Source organism: Dermacentor albipictus, chromosome 3 (genome assembly GCF_038994185.2).
Source record: "Dermacentor albipictus isolate Rhodes 1998 colony chromosome 3, USDA_Dalb.pri_finalv2, whole genome shotgun sequence".
Classification (NCBI taxonomy): Eukaryota; Metazoa; Arthropoda; class Arachnida; order Ixodida; family Ixodidae; genus Dermacentor; species Dermacentor albipictus.
The window spans coordinates 4,733,802-4,747,102 of NC_091823.1; the positions used below are offsets into that span (position 1 = coordinate 4,733,802).

Below are 13,301 nucleotides of genomic sequence, written 5' to 3' on the forward strand. Positions count from 1 at the left end.
GTCTGTTATGTGCCAAGATATCCTTCAAAAGGAGATTGGCCATGCCGAGAAATGCACGCAGGCTATCATTTCAAACTTCTGTTGTACTTATGCCGTTCATTTGTGCATAGGCGATTGTGTACAAGTGACCTTTGAATCACTCTTATTTGTATGAAGATCTGAAGCTGGTCCATTAGTGAGTGGACCACCTTATACATGTAACCATACTGTCTCAGTGGCTGTGGCCACCCTGTAGCTAAGGTTGTGAGATGGCTTTGTGGCATACTACAGAAAAGTTTGTGTAACTAACACATCCTAAAGGACCCCAGGTAGATGAAATTAATCTGGAACCCTCCACTATGGCACCTCCTGTATCCCACGAGTTGCTGTGGGACATTAAGCCCCATAATTTGATTTGATTTGTGTATGTAACAAATTGCTGTGTAGGCAGCATGCGCTTGTTGTGGTTTGTGCTTTTCAGTGGCATTACATGGCTGGAGCTTGCATTTATAATGCACCTGGCTTTCTTCCTTTTCTAGTGTGTACATACCCCTGTATGACCCAGACACCAACATGCTCTTCCTGGCTGCTAAGGTACCTGCCCTCTCACTCATATTAATCATCTTGTAATCTACCATTGGTTATCACGGTGTAAGAACAGGTGCTCCAACAACACGGGCGCTGCTAGGGTAAAACGCGTCTCACTAATAGTGGTATTTTGCATCTGCTCCCCTGCACGGCAGCACATGTAAGGAGGCTGAAAAAGCAAGAAATTTTAATGTGAATGATTATAGCTGGGGGGTAAAATGTGCTGAAGAAAATTTGAACATAATTTATTCACTGTTTCTCTCCTCCACTGTAATCATTCAAATCCCTCGGTTGCCGTAGCAGATGATAGTGCCTCTGACATTGCAGTCGCATCGCTTGCTCTAGTAGACAGCATGCGACGATGGCTGGAAGCGGTCGCCGACAAGCGGTGCGGGCAGACAACAAGCTCTTAGTGTCGCAATGGTTGCTTCAACATGTAGTGACTGGTTATTGTCATTCTTGGTAAGTATTTAACATGCCTAATCTATATACAGTGAAACCTCGTTAAACCGTAGTCGGCCGGAGCTCGGAAAAAGTACGTACTAAACGGTAGTACTGTTTAAGCGAAATAGCTTGAGATCGCCCACTTACCTGTCGATAACGGAACTCAGAGAGAGTGCGATGAAAGGGGAAAAAACATGCAGTATTTATTCACTTCGCGGGACGTAAGTGTTATTTTCGTTTGATGTCGCGGCGGCCTAGCACGACGACAGCGGCCTCAAACTTACTGAAGCTGCGTGCCAGCTTCTCAGCCAGCCCCCCTCTTCTCGGCAAACACTCGCACGGCACGACAGATTCCTCGTTGGCGTTACGTATTCTCCGTGCACGCGCGCAGTAGTGCTGCATAAGTCCCGTGGCGCCTTTTTCATTGCCGGGTGCCGGAGTTCGGAAAACTTTTCGTTTGGAATAGTTACGTTATCGCGCCCCTGTTCTTGCGACGATCGCATTCACGAGGCTGACGTAACGCGCAGCTTCTGCCACTGTCGGGCCTGAATAGCCCGTGCTGTCGATTTCCGTGTCGTCCTCATCACTGTCGCTAGTTGACACTTCGGCAACAACAGCGGCAACGATGGTGAATAGTCGAACCTCGTAGCCAACATTTCTTCGCGGTCGCAGCAGCGCTGCCGAGCAACTTCGCATTCCAAATGCCACACACTGTAGTCAACAGCAGATCCATGTCGCAGGCCAGCGCCGACTTCTTCGTGTCACGTTCGGTAGCACGGACGATGTCTAATTTTTCTTCTATGCTGAGCACCCGGCGTCTTTTTTATCCTAGCTTTGACATGATGCGAGTCCTCGCTTGCACGACGCCACAACGCTCTCTGGCATGGCGTCCATGCGGCGTCGAAATGATGTTGATGTTGATGCGGCTTCACATGCAAACGCACAGGGCGCTTGGAGGCCGTTGTACCGATCTCTGAGGCTTGTTGTTCTGCCGGGCCGCCCGATGGAGACGACGCACCGCCATGTTTGCGCGACGAAAAGTGGAAACGCTACGTTTTAACCGATGCGTACGCAATAAGCTGGTACGGTTAATGCGGATACAAAATACATTATGTTCAATGGCCGCTGAGTCGGGGAATTGACTTTACTACTTTTAAACCGAAACTACTGTTTAAGCGGGTACGGTTTAACGAGGTTTTACTGTAAATAATGAAAAATGACAAATATGCTGAATCACAAAAGAGAGGGAGAGAAGTCTGCCTCTTGAGCTGTGACGTTGCCTGGCGGAGACAAACTGGGACAAGTTGTGGGCAAGAAGTGTACCATGCAAAACTGTAAAAGCTGTTAGGACTTGTTGAAGTTGAAGTTTCGATGTTCAGTGTCCCAGAAGAGAGGAGCCAACTACAAGCATGTTATAGACGGTAAAGCTAGAGTTCTGCAACCAAAAGACTGCAGGTCTGAAAAGCACCCTGACCCAACGTACGTGGAAAAACGCGAACGGCAGTGCACAATGCATTTGTTCTAGGTGCCAGGTCTAGAAGAGCAACTTTGAGAAAGCTGGATATGCTTGTGTGCAACACAGTTGTGAGACCAGACACACGAGGCACATCCCTTCTGCACACCCGCCGTGGTTGCTCAGTGGCTATGGTGTTAGGCTGCTGAGCACGAGGTCGCGGGATCGAATCCCGGCCACGGCGGCCGCATTTCGATGGGGGCGAAATGCGGGCGAAATGCGAAAACACCCGTGTTCTTAGATTTAGGTGCACGTTAAAGAATCCCAGGTGGTCGAAATTCCCGGAGTCCTCCGCTACGGCGTGCCTCATAATCAGAAAGTGGTTTTGGCACGTAACACCCCATAATTTAAATCCCTTCTGCACATCGATCGGCGTTTTTTTTTTTGGCTTATACCCCTGACACACGGGCACTCTAAAGTACTTTAGGTAAGGGGACATCTACCGGAAAGGTGTTCAAGTGCAATGACACACGACAAAGGAGCATGTCCTTTACGGCAAAGTTCCTTTTCGGGAAAGGAGATCGCGCAACTACTTTTCGAGTGGAAAAGGAGTTACTCTCGCACACAGCGTGCACAACACATCAATAGAAGGAAACCTGCCACACAACTACGGTGCCCATAGGTATTTTTTTTTACCTTGCGAAAATGTTTTAATTGTTAGCAGTGATACAATTTGTCGAATAGTGAAGATTTCCTCTAGCTATTCTCTCAAACGCTCGCATAACGTCGCTAGTGCCGCCATGTTGAATTCCGGCAGTGTCGTCGTCGTTTGCTGCGCGCATGTGGTGTGTTCACGTCGCGAGATGGAGACTGCACAATCAGCGCCCGCAGAAAATACCCAGAAGAAACCACAGTTGTTGAAATAACATATTGAATAAAACGCGTTACGCCTGCGCGCACAAAGGAAGGGACAACAAAGACGTGAAAAAGGACGACAGAAACGTGGGCATCACCAGAATAAACAGCATGCACAGCAAAACACCGGCTGCACATAGTTGCTGGACCAAGTTAAATGGCTGCTAACAACGCAAAAACGCGAATAAAATAAACGACTATAAGCATTATTAGCCATCAACAAAGAAAAAAAATATTTTTAGGTTCTACAGTAGCTAAGTGTAATTAAATACGCAGCTTTTTAAGAATGTTTTCTCTCTTGTGGCTTTAACAGCCAGCGTTATTTTTCTTGCGACGTTCATCTGAGGAACTACCTAAAGAAGTTCAGTGCGGTGCCGTGTGTCATCAGCGCAACTCCTTTCTGCAAAGGGTCCTTCAGAGTAGCAAAAGGGGTTTACTGGAAAGGACTTTAGTTTTGCCCATGTGTCAGGGGTATTACAAGTTGTATTTACCTCTAGTGTCATTTTCCGTTGTGAATTTTCAATAAAAAAAGCAAGTAAAGCAAACAGTGCCTTATGTCATAAAAAACAGGTTCGATCCCAGCTGCAGCAGCTGCGTTTCGATAAGGGCGAAATGCAAGGATGCTCATGTACTTTGATTTAACTGTACATTAAAGAAACCCAAGTGGTAAAAAATCCTGTGCACCCCACTACAGTGCACCTCAAAATCAGATTGTGGTTTTGTCATGTAAAACCCCAGAATTAATTATTTTGTCATAAATCATTTATTAAAGACAACTCGTACTGATCCTATGGAATCATATGCATGAGATGTGGCAGTATGATTTATTAAAAATAAGTTGTCTTTCATTTGGTTGCTTCAAGAATATAGAGCTTCGTAATAGATCCCATATGTGAAACACGCTAAACATCGTTCTTGTTTACCCTCCATGGTGGCATAGTGGCTGTGACGTTGCGCTACTAAGCCCGAGGGCACGGGATCGAGGGCATGGGAAGGTGCTTCTATTTATGCAGAAACGAATCAAATGCAGTACTCCCTAGCACACTGCTTTCATATGTAATGAAAGTGAGAAGGCAGCGTATAGGAGCTGTTTGCTCAAATAGAAGCAGGAAAAGTAAATAAATTACTAGCAGCTTCAGCAGACAATGTAAACTGTGAGTGCAGCACTGACAGGACTACATACTGTTGCAGGGAATATTTATTTACTCCCGGGGAGCTTTTATTTATGAATCAAAGCACCCTATTATAAATCACATTCAAAGAGTTCGTGACCTGAACACAGTAACTTAGGTCTGTTGTCAAGGGCATAGCCAAGAAGGGCAAAGTGGGCATGTGCCCCACTGGAATTTGTGTACCAGTACGCAGACTGCAACCCCCTCCTCCCCCTTTAAACATTTCTGGCTACGCTCCTGTCTGCCATTAAAAACACAAGCAGGTGCTCTGAAAAGTGCAGCCTGCAATGCAGACTCCCAGCACAGTGGCTAGAGTTTGTCAGCCCCCTGACACCCCAGCCTCCTAGTCACATGCACTACCTTGAAGCACCCTAGCATTCCGCCAGAACACCTGTTCTTGCACCATAGGGGTTATGCCTACACTAACCTCTCTATTCTGGAGGGGGCTGTTAGCCCCTACATAACATTTTTTTTTCTTCCCTCGCAGGGTGACACTACTGTCAACTTTTGGGAGGTGACTTTTAAAGAGCCCTTCCTGAGTGAAGGTGAGACACTGTGTGCTCTGGCTCACATTATCAGCTCAGTGTTGGCTGGTGGCTTCTTTTATAAATTGAAGCTCACAGGATTACATAGGTCAGCAATAGACTCAGAAACTAATTATTTAATTGATAAAGTTAGGAGTATCAAACATGGAAGTGATACAAGTCTTACTTGCTCTGTGCTTTCTCCAGTACTGAATACGTGACTGCACTTCCTGCCTTCTTGTTTGTATTCTTGCCTAATTAGTTGCTTGGAGTCTTATTTGTGAATTCAAGAGCTATGACAAGACAGTTGGTCCCTTCAGTTTTTGCTGCACTTAACAAGTTCTCGAGAGTGCTATGGACAGGGCTGCACGAATTCACATTGTGTGTGTGTGTGCTAAGCAGTGCCTGTGCTTCTTGTGGCCCCTGCAAATGGAAGAGAAAAGTGCTGTGGCAGACAGATTTTGTCATATGCTTCCAGCAGTTAAGCCTTTTCGACAAATATGCATGTAGGTATGGTGAGGGCACCTTTGGTCATCATACCACTACATAGCAGCATGAAATGGTGCTGTGGAAGCCTTATTTTTCTTTTGTCTGAAAATGGCTCCAAAAGAAAGTGGTTAGAATGAAAACAGTTTAGCCTGTTACAAGCCTTTACCAGTGTGTCCTGACAATGATTCAGGCATTGGTCACCTACTTATGGCAGCTGTGGATGACTGTTGTTATCAAAGCAGGCAATATTTGTGGTTATGCGCCATGAATCAACAAGCACTGTACCACATAGTCTGCAGCCAAGAGCTTGCACAATGCTTGCACTTCCAAAGTAGTGATTGCAGAAGTGTCTGCTCATCGTGTACAGGTTCTTGTATTAAGGTAAATAGTAGAGGGTGCAAAGTAGGCGGCACGCACTGCACTGTCAATTTGAGGATGAACATTCTGGATTTGCTAAACTAGTGGAGAGGAGAGCATGTGCGTACATTATGACGACAGATATGCCCTTCAGTGAAGGCAACCTGTGCTTCAGCAAGGCATCAAGGTAGTGCTTTGTGAGGATCTGGGATGCTGATCTGAACAAGTCATCATTTCTCAGACAAGGCAATTGTTGAAATTCAGCGATTGTGCTAGCTGGCAAGTTGGTGACATATGGTGAAAAAGTGCATTGGAAAACAGTGATTCAACTCATGTGGATAGGAAAGAATGAGGAATGGTGACATTTCTCCTTTGTACATTTCTCCACAAAGTACTGGCCCACAGGTTAGTATTTTTTGCCTGCTTATAAAATGGAGAGAAAGAAGTCGTGCTTTGGAGGCACTCTCATAAGCATGCTTGTAGGCATGCACTTGAGCAGTTGCTCATTGCTATGCGATGTTTATGTTGTTGGGTGATTCCATTGCTCAGGTGAACCTGTAATCACAAATTTCTTGATGCCATGAGCTATGAGGGAGGCTAATAGATCAATACAGTGACCTGTATTCATACTCTAACAATTATAAAGGCTGCTGCTGGTCTTACTGCAGCTTTGGTCTCGCTCGTCTTCTGTCTTTTGGTCTGCATCATTCATTAAACACTGTGTATCGTTACTTGTTTCAATTTTCTGGGAAGATAAAGAAAAACTGTCACCTTATTGCGCCTTGCCATTGCTGAAATGAGGAGTTGCTCCAGAGAGATAGACTGCTTTTTACTGCCTGCCATAGACCAAAAATGTGTACAGTCAAACAAATTATTCCATTTGTTTTATTGAACAAAGCAGACAAAGAAGTGCATACTGTGAAGTTTGAGGAAGAACAATGCGGTTGCAAGTGCAAAATTTTCTTTGAGTGTTGCTGTTATTAAGATACAGGCCATTGCATGTGGTTGTAGAGAAATCAAGAGTGTGAGCCGAACTGGTTACATCCATGGTGGACAGGAGCGAAAATTATCCCTGTGGATAGCTGAATGGGCATATACGCTGCATGTAATTGTTGGGTTTGTATTTTATGGGTCACCAACATCTGTAAAAAATGTTTTACAATGATACCCAGGTTTTGCACTTGAAGCAAAGAAATTCTGCACTCTCCCTTTATCTGTAATGCTTTGTTGCTCTTGTTCATTTTATCAGCTTCACATACTTTGTTCCCACCTACTTGGGCGAAGCTTCTACTGTCGGGTACCATTGAAGGGCTGTGCACAGGCAGTTACCGAATGTGCGTCTTCCAACGCATGTGTCAAATGTTTGAGTAAATGAATGATGAAGTACACATGCAAATCTAACTAGTTGAGAGACAATGCTATTTGAGTATTTGTGCTCCCCTACTGATGCATAAGTCAATGGACTCTGCGCACATTGAAGAGTATGTGTGTAAAGGTTCATTACACTACAGTGCAGTTAGGTTTGCGTGTATCAAGTGCTTGATCAGTTCTGATCAGTGAAGGCCTTGCAGCTCACCACTGTGGCATGGGTTTGTGCTGTTCTGTGTCTGATAACCCTGTGTGGTGGTCATCTCTCAACCCTGCAGCATCCAAATACATGGGTGAGGTGCAGACCAAAGGAGTAGGCCTGGTGCCTAAGCGTGCCCTAAATGTGATGGATGGCGAGGTCAACCGAGTGCTCATCCTGGGCCAGGATTGCATTGTGCCCATTCCCTACCAGGTGCCCCGCAAGGTGAGCCTCGTAATGTCCTTTGACCCCCACCAACCTTTCCCATAGAAGGAGCTCGTGGTTGAATACACGGAGGTCATACAGTGTGCCAGAGAAGAGTACACCATTTGTTGCGACCTGCGCATGTTTGTGCTGCTGGCATTGAGGGGTATGTAGGCCATGATATTGCATCACATTGGGGAGAAAGAAAATTGTGGCAGAGCCTATCTCACGATGAATGTCGATGTTAATGCGATTAGCATTGAAACAGCATAGTGTGGTGTGGTATTGCCAATGCTGGAACGCGTCGTGTATGAGGTGTACATGCAGCTGCACTCCTCTCTCACGCTTCCAACTGGACATGCTTCACAATCTAGTGGCACGTATGTAAATATCGTCACGAGCTCTCGTAACAAGGGGCAGAAGGAGCGGGAATGACAAAAAGACGGAGGGTAGAGAAAGAGGATGACAACGCTTGGTGGGCTACCTTTGGACCGCTTCCGCAACAAACGCCAACCGTTTCCCTTGATCTGCCTTGCATTTTTAAGTAAATGGTTCGCACGTAACATCTAGTGGAAGTGCGGGGTAACTCCCTCTACTGACAACGGAGCCGTCAGTACAAGACCTTCGTACAAGCCCCCGCCTTGCCGGACTTTTGCCCTCGGCCACCATCGTGCCTCCAGACGAATATGTTCCCAGTACTGCATCGGCAGGACCAGCCCTGGTCCAGCACTACCGAGAGCCACGCACATTCTCCGCAAAGGCAGGGGAAGATGTCGACGAGCGGCTCACCCATTATGAGCGGGTAAGCCAGTATAATCAATGAAATGCTACCTCCCAACTGAGAAATGTTGTTTTCTTTTTGACTGACACGGCGATGGTTTGGTATGACAACCGTGCGGACGCACTAACTATTTGGGCCTGCTTCGGGAAGGAGATCAAGAAGTTCTTTGGCGATTCGGATGCTAAGAAGAAACGAGTGGAATTAACGTTAACTCAGCGGGCTCAGGTCCCCGGAGAGACATACAGCACATTCATCGAGGAAGTTCTGAAACTGTGCAAAACCGTAAACCCTCAAACGTCGGAAGAAGATAGGGTGGAACACCATTTAAAGGGAATCACGGAAGACTTATATAACTTCCTCATTGGAACAGACAACTTGGAAACCGTATCAAACGTGATACGGCATTGCCATACCTTCAAAACACTGAAGACTCGTCGAATTACACCGAAATTTCGACGGCAGCTAACGTGACGTCTGTGGCCAGTGTGGACACGAGTCCTCCAACAGACTTATCGTCCACCATTCGTCAGATTGTCTGTGAGGAGCTCCTTCGACATGAAGAACAAGCACCTTGTGTGACGCCACATTACAGCTCCTGCGCTTTCCAAGGCGCTGTTTATGCAACCCCGTCGACTCCTTGGCAGCACTTGATAAACGCTGCGGATTTTGGAAGCTATAGAGACGACTTGCATTATGACTGGAGCAAACCATTTTATAACAATTCTTTTGACCGAAGCTTTGATCAGCGCCCATGCTACGTTCATTCTCAATGACCAGCCCCTGCCTATTACTTACAAGGTGAGAATATTTGTTACTCTCCATGCACAGCCGTGGCAGAACATTGTCATCAGCATTTCAAGGTTCACCCTATGCCAGGGTGCTACAGCTGTGGCACACCAGGTCACATAGCCAGATACTGTAACCAACACCAACCATCAGGCTATGGGCACTCGATGCTGTCTACATGACACAGAGGCCACAGCTTGGACACACACCAGCCGCGGAATTCTGCTCTCAGAGGCCACTTCCGAGAAGACAGGCCACGTAATTCCACCCTAGGAAGCTACTTGAGAGAAGGAAGAAGCCATAACCATTTGCCTGTTACCGATCGCACTCTGTCACCACCGCCAGCGCATTACGTCATCACGTCACCCCCGCCGGAAAACTAGCCAGCACAGCCGATGGAGGTGAGATCGCTGGAAAACCTTTGCTGACGATTGATATGCCTCCAACTATGTTTATGCTGAAGAATAGGGTTTGTGTGCTTATTGACGGTGTCTCCGCCATGGCTTTAGTCAACTGCTGTTTAAAAGCCTTCTGGGACGCAAGGTTGTTTCGTTGGGACCAGAGCACTAATTTTCGTGGAGTGAGCCGTGAGTTGTTGTACCCTGTTTGCGTTTGCAATATGGATGTGTCCTTGTATGGCCCATTTTTTAACACTGAGTTTACTGTTCTTCCTTGTTTTGCTCATGACGTCATTTTAGGGATCGACTTTTGGCAATTGTGTGATGCCAATGTTGACTGCTGAACAAGTGAACTTCCAGCGTATAACCAAAATTTGCTATGGGGCCTGGTGAGGGGCCCTTTAAAGAAATCGGTCTTTTATTGAAAAATGACTACCGTATTTACTCGCATAGTGATCGCTCTTTCTTGTAAAAAATATTGACGTAAATTCAGGGGTGCGATTATTATACAGGTTAAATTTCCCACAAAAAGAAACATTTTCGTTTTTCATCCCGCATTAGCTGCGGGATGACAAGCAAGGCGGCTGCCGCTGTCAGTGTGGGACACCAAAACAAAAATGGCGGCCAGCAGAGCAAGCCAAACGCGATTATTTTTCTTCTCGTGAGTACATTACGTGCATTGAAACAGTTTCTTCCGTATCAGTAATTAATAATATTGCTACGGCATGAGCTGGGCGACAAGAAGAGGAAGATGTTAGCTAGCGCAGCCTCGGGACGCCATCTTGACTTCACCATCAACCTCGTCCCGTTTAAAGCCGGTTCAACATTAACCGTAACAGTTTTGCGGTGGAAGTGCGGGGTACTTCGACCAAGATGACGGAGCTGCCGCAGCAAGTGCCATGCCGGAGCCAATGCCTCGCTCGACTGCCTCCAACACCTCTTGAGATCCCGATGTCCCACAGCAGCGACCAACAGACTTCTCTGGCTACTCCAGTGCAAACAACCGGCACCTGGATGCGTCAGATGGAGCCCCGCCCTTTCTGGGGAAAATTCGGCGAGGACGTGGAGGAATGGCTCACCCATTACACAAGCGTGTGAGCAAGTACAACGGCTGGAACTCCTCGGCTCAGCTCGACAATGTGGTTCTGTTCCTCACAGACACGGCGCTAGTGTGGTTCGAGAACCATGAAGATACCTTCACTTCACTTCACTTTATTTCCTTAAGGACCCTCATGTGAGGGTATTGCATAAGGGGTGGGACACATATAGGTTAATAACAGAATACAGAAAAAAATTTTGAATGAGTTATACAAACAAAAATGATAATTTGGTTAAGGAACATAGATGGGCATGTGATGGCAGCAAGTTCTTGAGGAAGGCCGTTCCAGTCGCAAGCTGTCCGGGGGAAGAATGATGAAGAAAAAGTTTTTATGCATGCTCGTGGTTGAGATACCTGCTGCTGATGTCCGGTGCGAAGAGAGAAACATGATGGGGGAGGGCAGATGTAGGCTTACTGTGATAGCTCGGAATAAAAGAATTTATGAAATAAGCCCAAACTAGAAATGTGGCGACGAAGCGCAACAGTAGGCAGATTGGACTGTGATTTCAGACATGATATGCTGATATCAAAAGAGTACGAGGAATGAATGAATCTAGTTGCCCTGTTTTGAACTGATTCAAGTGGATTAGCAAGGTATACTTGTTTCGGAGACCAGATGGGCGATGCGTATTCTAATTTTGATCGAACTAGTGATTTGTATGCAAGTAGCTTAACATGCAGGGGGTAGAGTGGAGATGACGCTTTAAAAAGCCAAGCGTTTTGTTAGCAGATGAAATAATATTAGCGATATGGCTATTCCACTTAAGATCATGACTAAGATGAACACCGAGATATTTATATGATTGGACAGGGTCAATAGGAACGTTAGAGATAGTGTAGGGAAACAGGAGAGGATTACTGTGACGGTGGAAAAATATATATTTGCATTTGTTTATATTAAGTGTCATTAGCCAGTCATTGCACCAGTTTTGTACCAGATTTAGGTTATCTTGTAGGGATTGTTGGTTAAGGGTGTCAGTAACTGTTTTGTAAATAACACAATCGTCGGCAAACATCTGTATATGGCAATATAATTTCTGAGGTAGGTCGTTAATATAAATGGAAAACAAAAGAGGCCCTAGGACAGATCCTTGGGGCACCCCTGAGGAAACTGGTAATAAGTTAGACATTTGTTTATTAATGACGACTGATTGGGAGCGGTGAGTCAAGAATTCTTTTATCCATGCAAGTATGTCGCAATGCAAGTTTAGGCCGGAAAGTTTCAGAAATAGGTGGTTATGGGGTACCTTGTCAAATGCCTTAGCAAAGTCGAGGAAGGTTGCGTCAGTTTGGAGGTAAGCATCAAGGTTGGCATGCAGGTCATGAACGAAAATGGCTAGTTTGTCTCACAGGAGTAATCTTTACGAAATCCATGCTGTGATGAATGAAAGAAATTATTTGAGTCCAGAAACTGCATTGTTAAAGAGTAAATGACGTGTTCCATGAGCTTGCAGGGTATGCTGGTAAGTGATATGGGGCAGTAGTTAAGTGGTGAATCTTTTTTACCCGACTTGTGGACTGGGACGACCTTCCCCAATTTTCAGTCGTGGGGTATGATACCTGTAGAAATGGACTGCAAGAATAGCAAGCATAAAAACTTGGCAGACATGTAGCGAGTGTTTTTCAAGACCTTTGTGATGATTTCATCAATGCTGGTAGATGAAGAAAGCTTTAACTTATCTATAAGAAGGGATATGCCGGTTTCTGAGAACGTAACGGCTGGCATTGCATTTGTGGGGTCACTGGCTGTCATGAGGGGTGGTGGTTTTTGTTCTTTAGTGAATACAGATGCGAAGGCAGAATTAAATATGTTAGCGCACCCAACGTCTGAAATAACACGTCCAGAATCATCAGTCAGGGTAACAACGCGCGAAAATTGGGGGTTTAAAAGCTGCCAGAATTTAGTCGGGTTATCTGTAAGTATGTTTGGCAAATCGATGTGGTAAAAGGAACGTTTAGCGTTTTTTACTGCGACTAAATACGCCTTTTCAGCAGCGTAATATTTTTTCCATGCGCAGTCTGTTCTGCTCAGTTTAGCACTACGGAAAAGGTCTTTCTTTTTATTTTCTAATCTTCCCAGAGGCTTAGTGAACCATGGCTTGTGGTGGTTAGTGCGGAAGCTGCATTTGGGGATATATTTATTAGTCAATTCATTCATGTTATGTTTAAACATTGACCAGTTTGTGTGGATGTCTTGTTCGTCAAATGACCCCTGATATGATGGAAAAAAGGCCTCCAATTCCGCATTGAAAGCCTCATAGTTTCTTTTGTTGTAAAGAGAAATTGTTTTTTTGGCAAGTTGCTTTTGTAATTGGGGTGAAGCTAAAGCATACATGAATGACTTTATGATAGCTGATTTCACGGAGATAAGTAATAGCGTTGAGGCTGTCAGGATGGCTAGATAGTATGAGGTCAAGAATGTTAGCAGTATCTCTGATGATGCGTGTAGGCTGGGTTACTAGTTGGGCTAGGTTAAAAGTTAAGCAGACATCCATAAATTCACGTGATTCATCCTGTTTAAAAATAGGACAATGAGGGGCACACC

The 13,301-nt window shown here is 45.5% G+C and overlaps 1 protein-coding gene across 2 annotated transcripts in view; it reads left to right on the forward strand.

Annotated features, from left to right (window-relative positions):
- pod1 (coronin pod1) overlaps window positions 1-13,301 on the forward strand; it is a 126,759-nt gene that overhangs the window by 14,207 nt on the left and 99,251 nt on the right. For both annotated transcript variants that reach the window (XM_065454335.1, XM_065454336.1), the window contains exons 10-12: window positions 519-573; window positions 5,039-5,096; window positions 7,568-7,713. In XM_065454335.1, coding sequence (XP_065310407.1) covers window positions 519-573; window positions 5,039-5,096; window positions 7,568-7,713 — 259 coding nt within the window. The remainder of the gene's footprint in view (window positions 1-518; window positions 574-5,038; window positions 5,097-7,567; window positions 7,714-13,301) is intronic.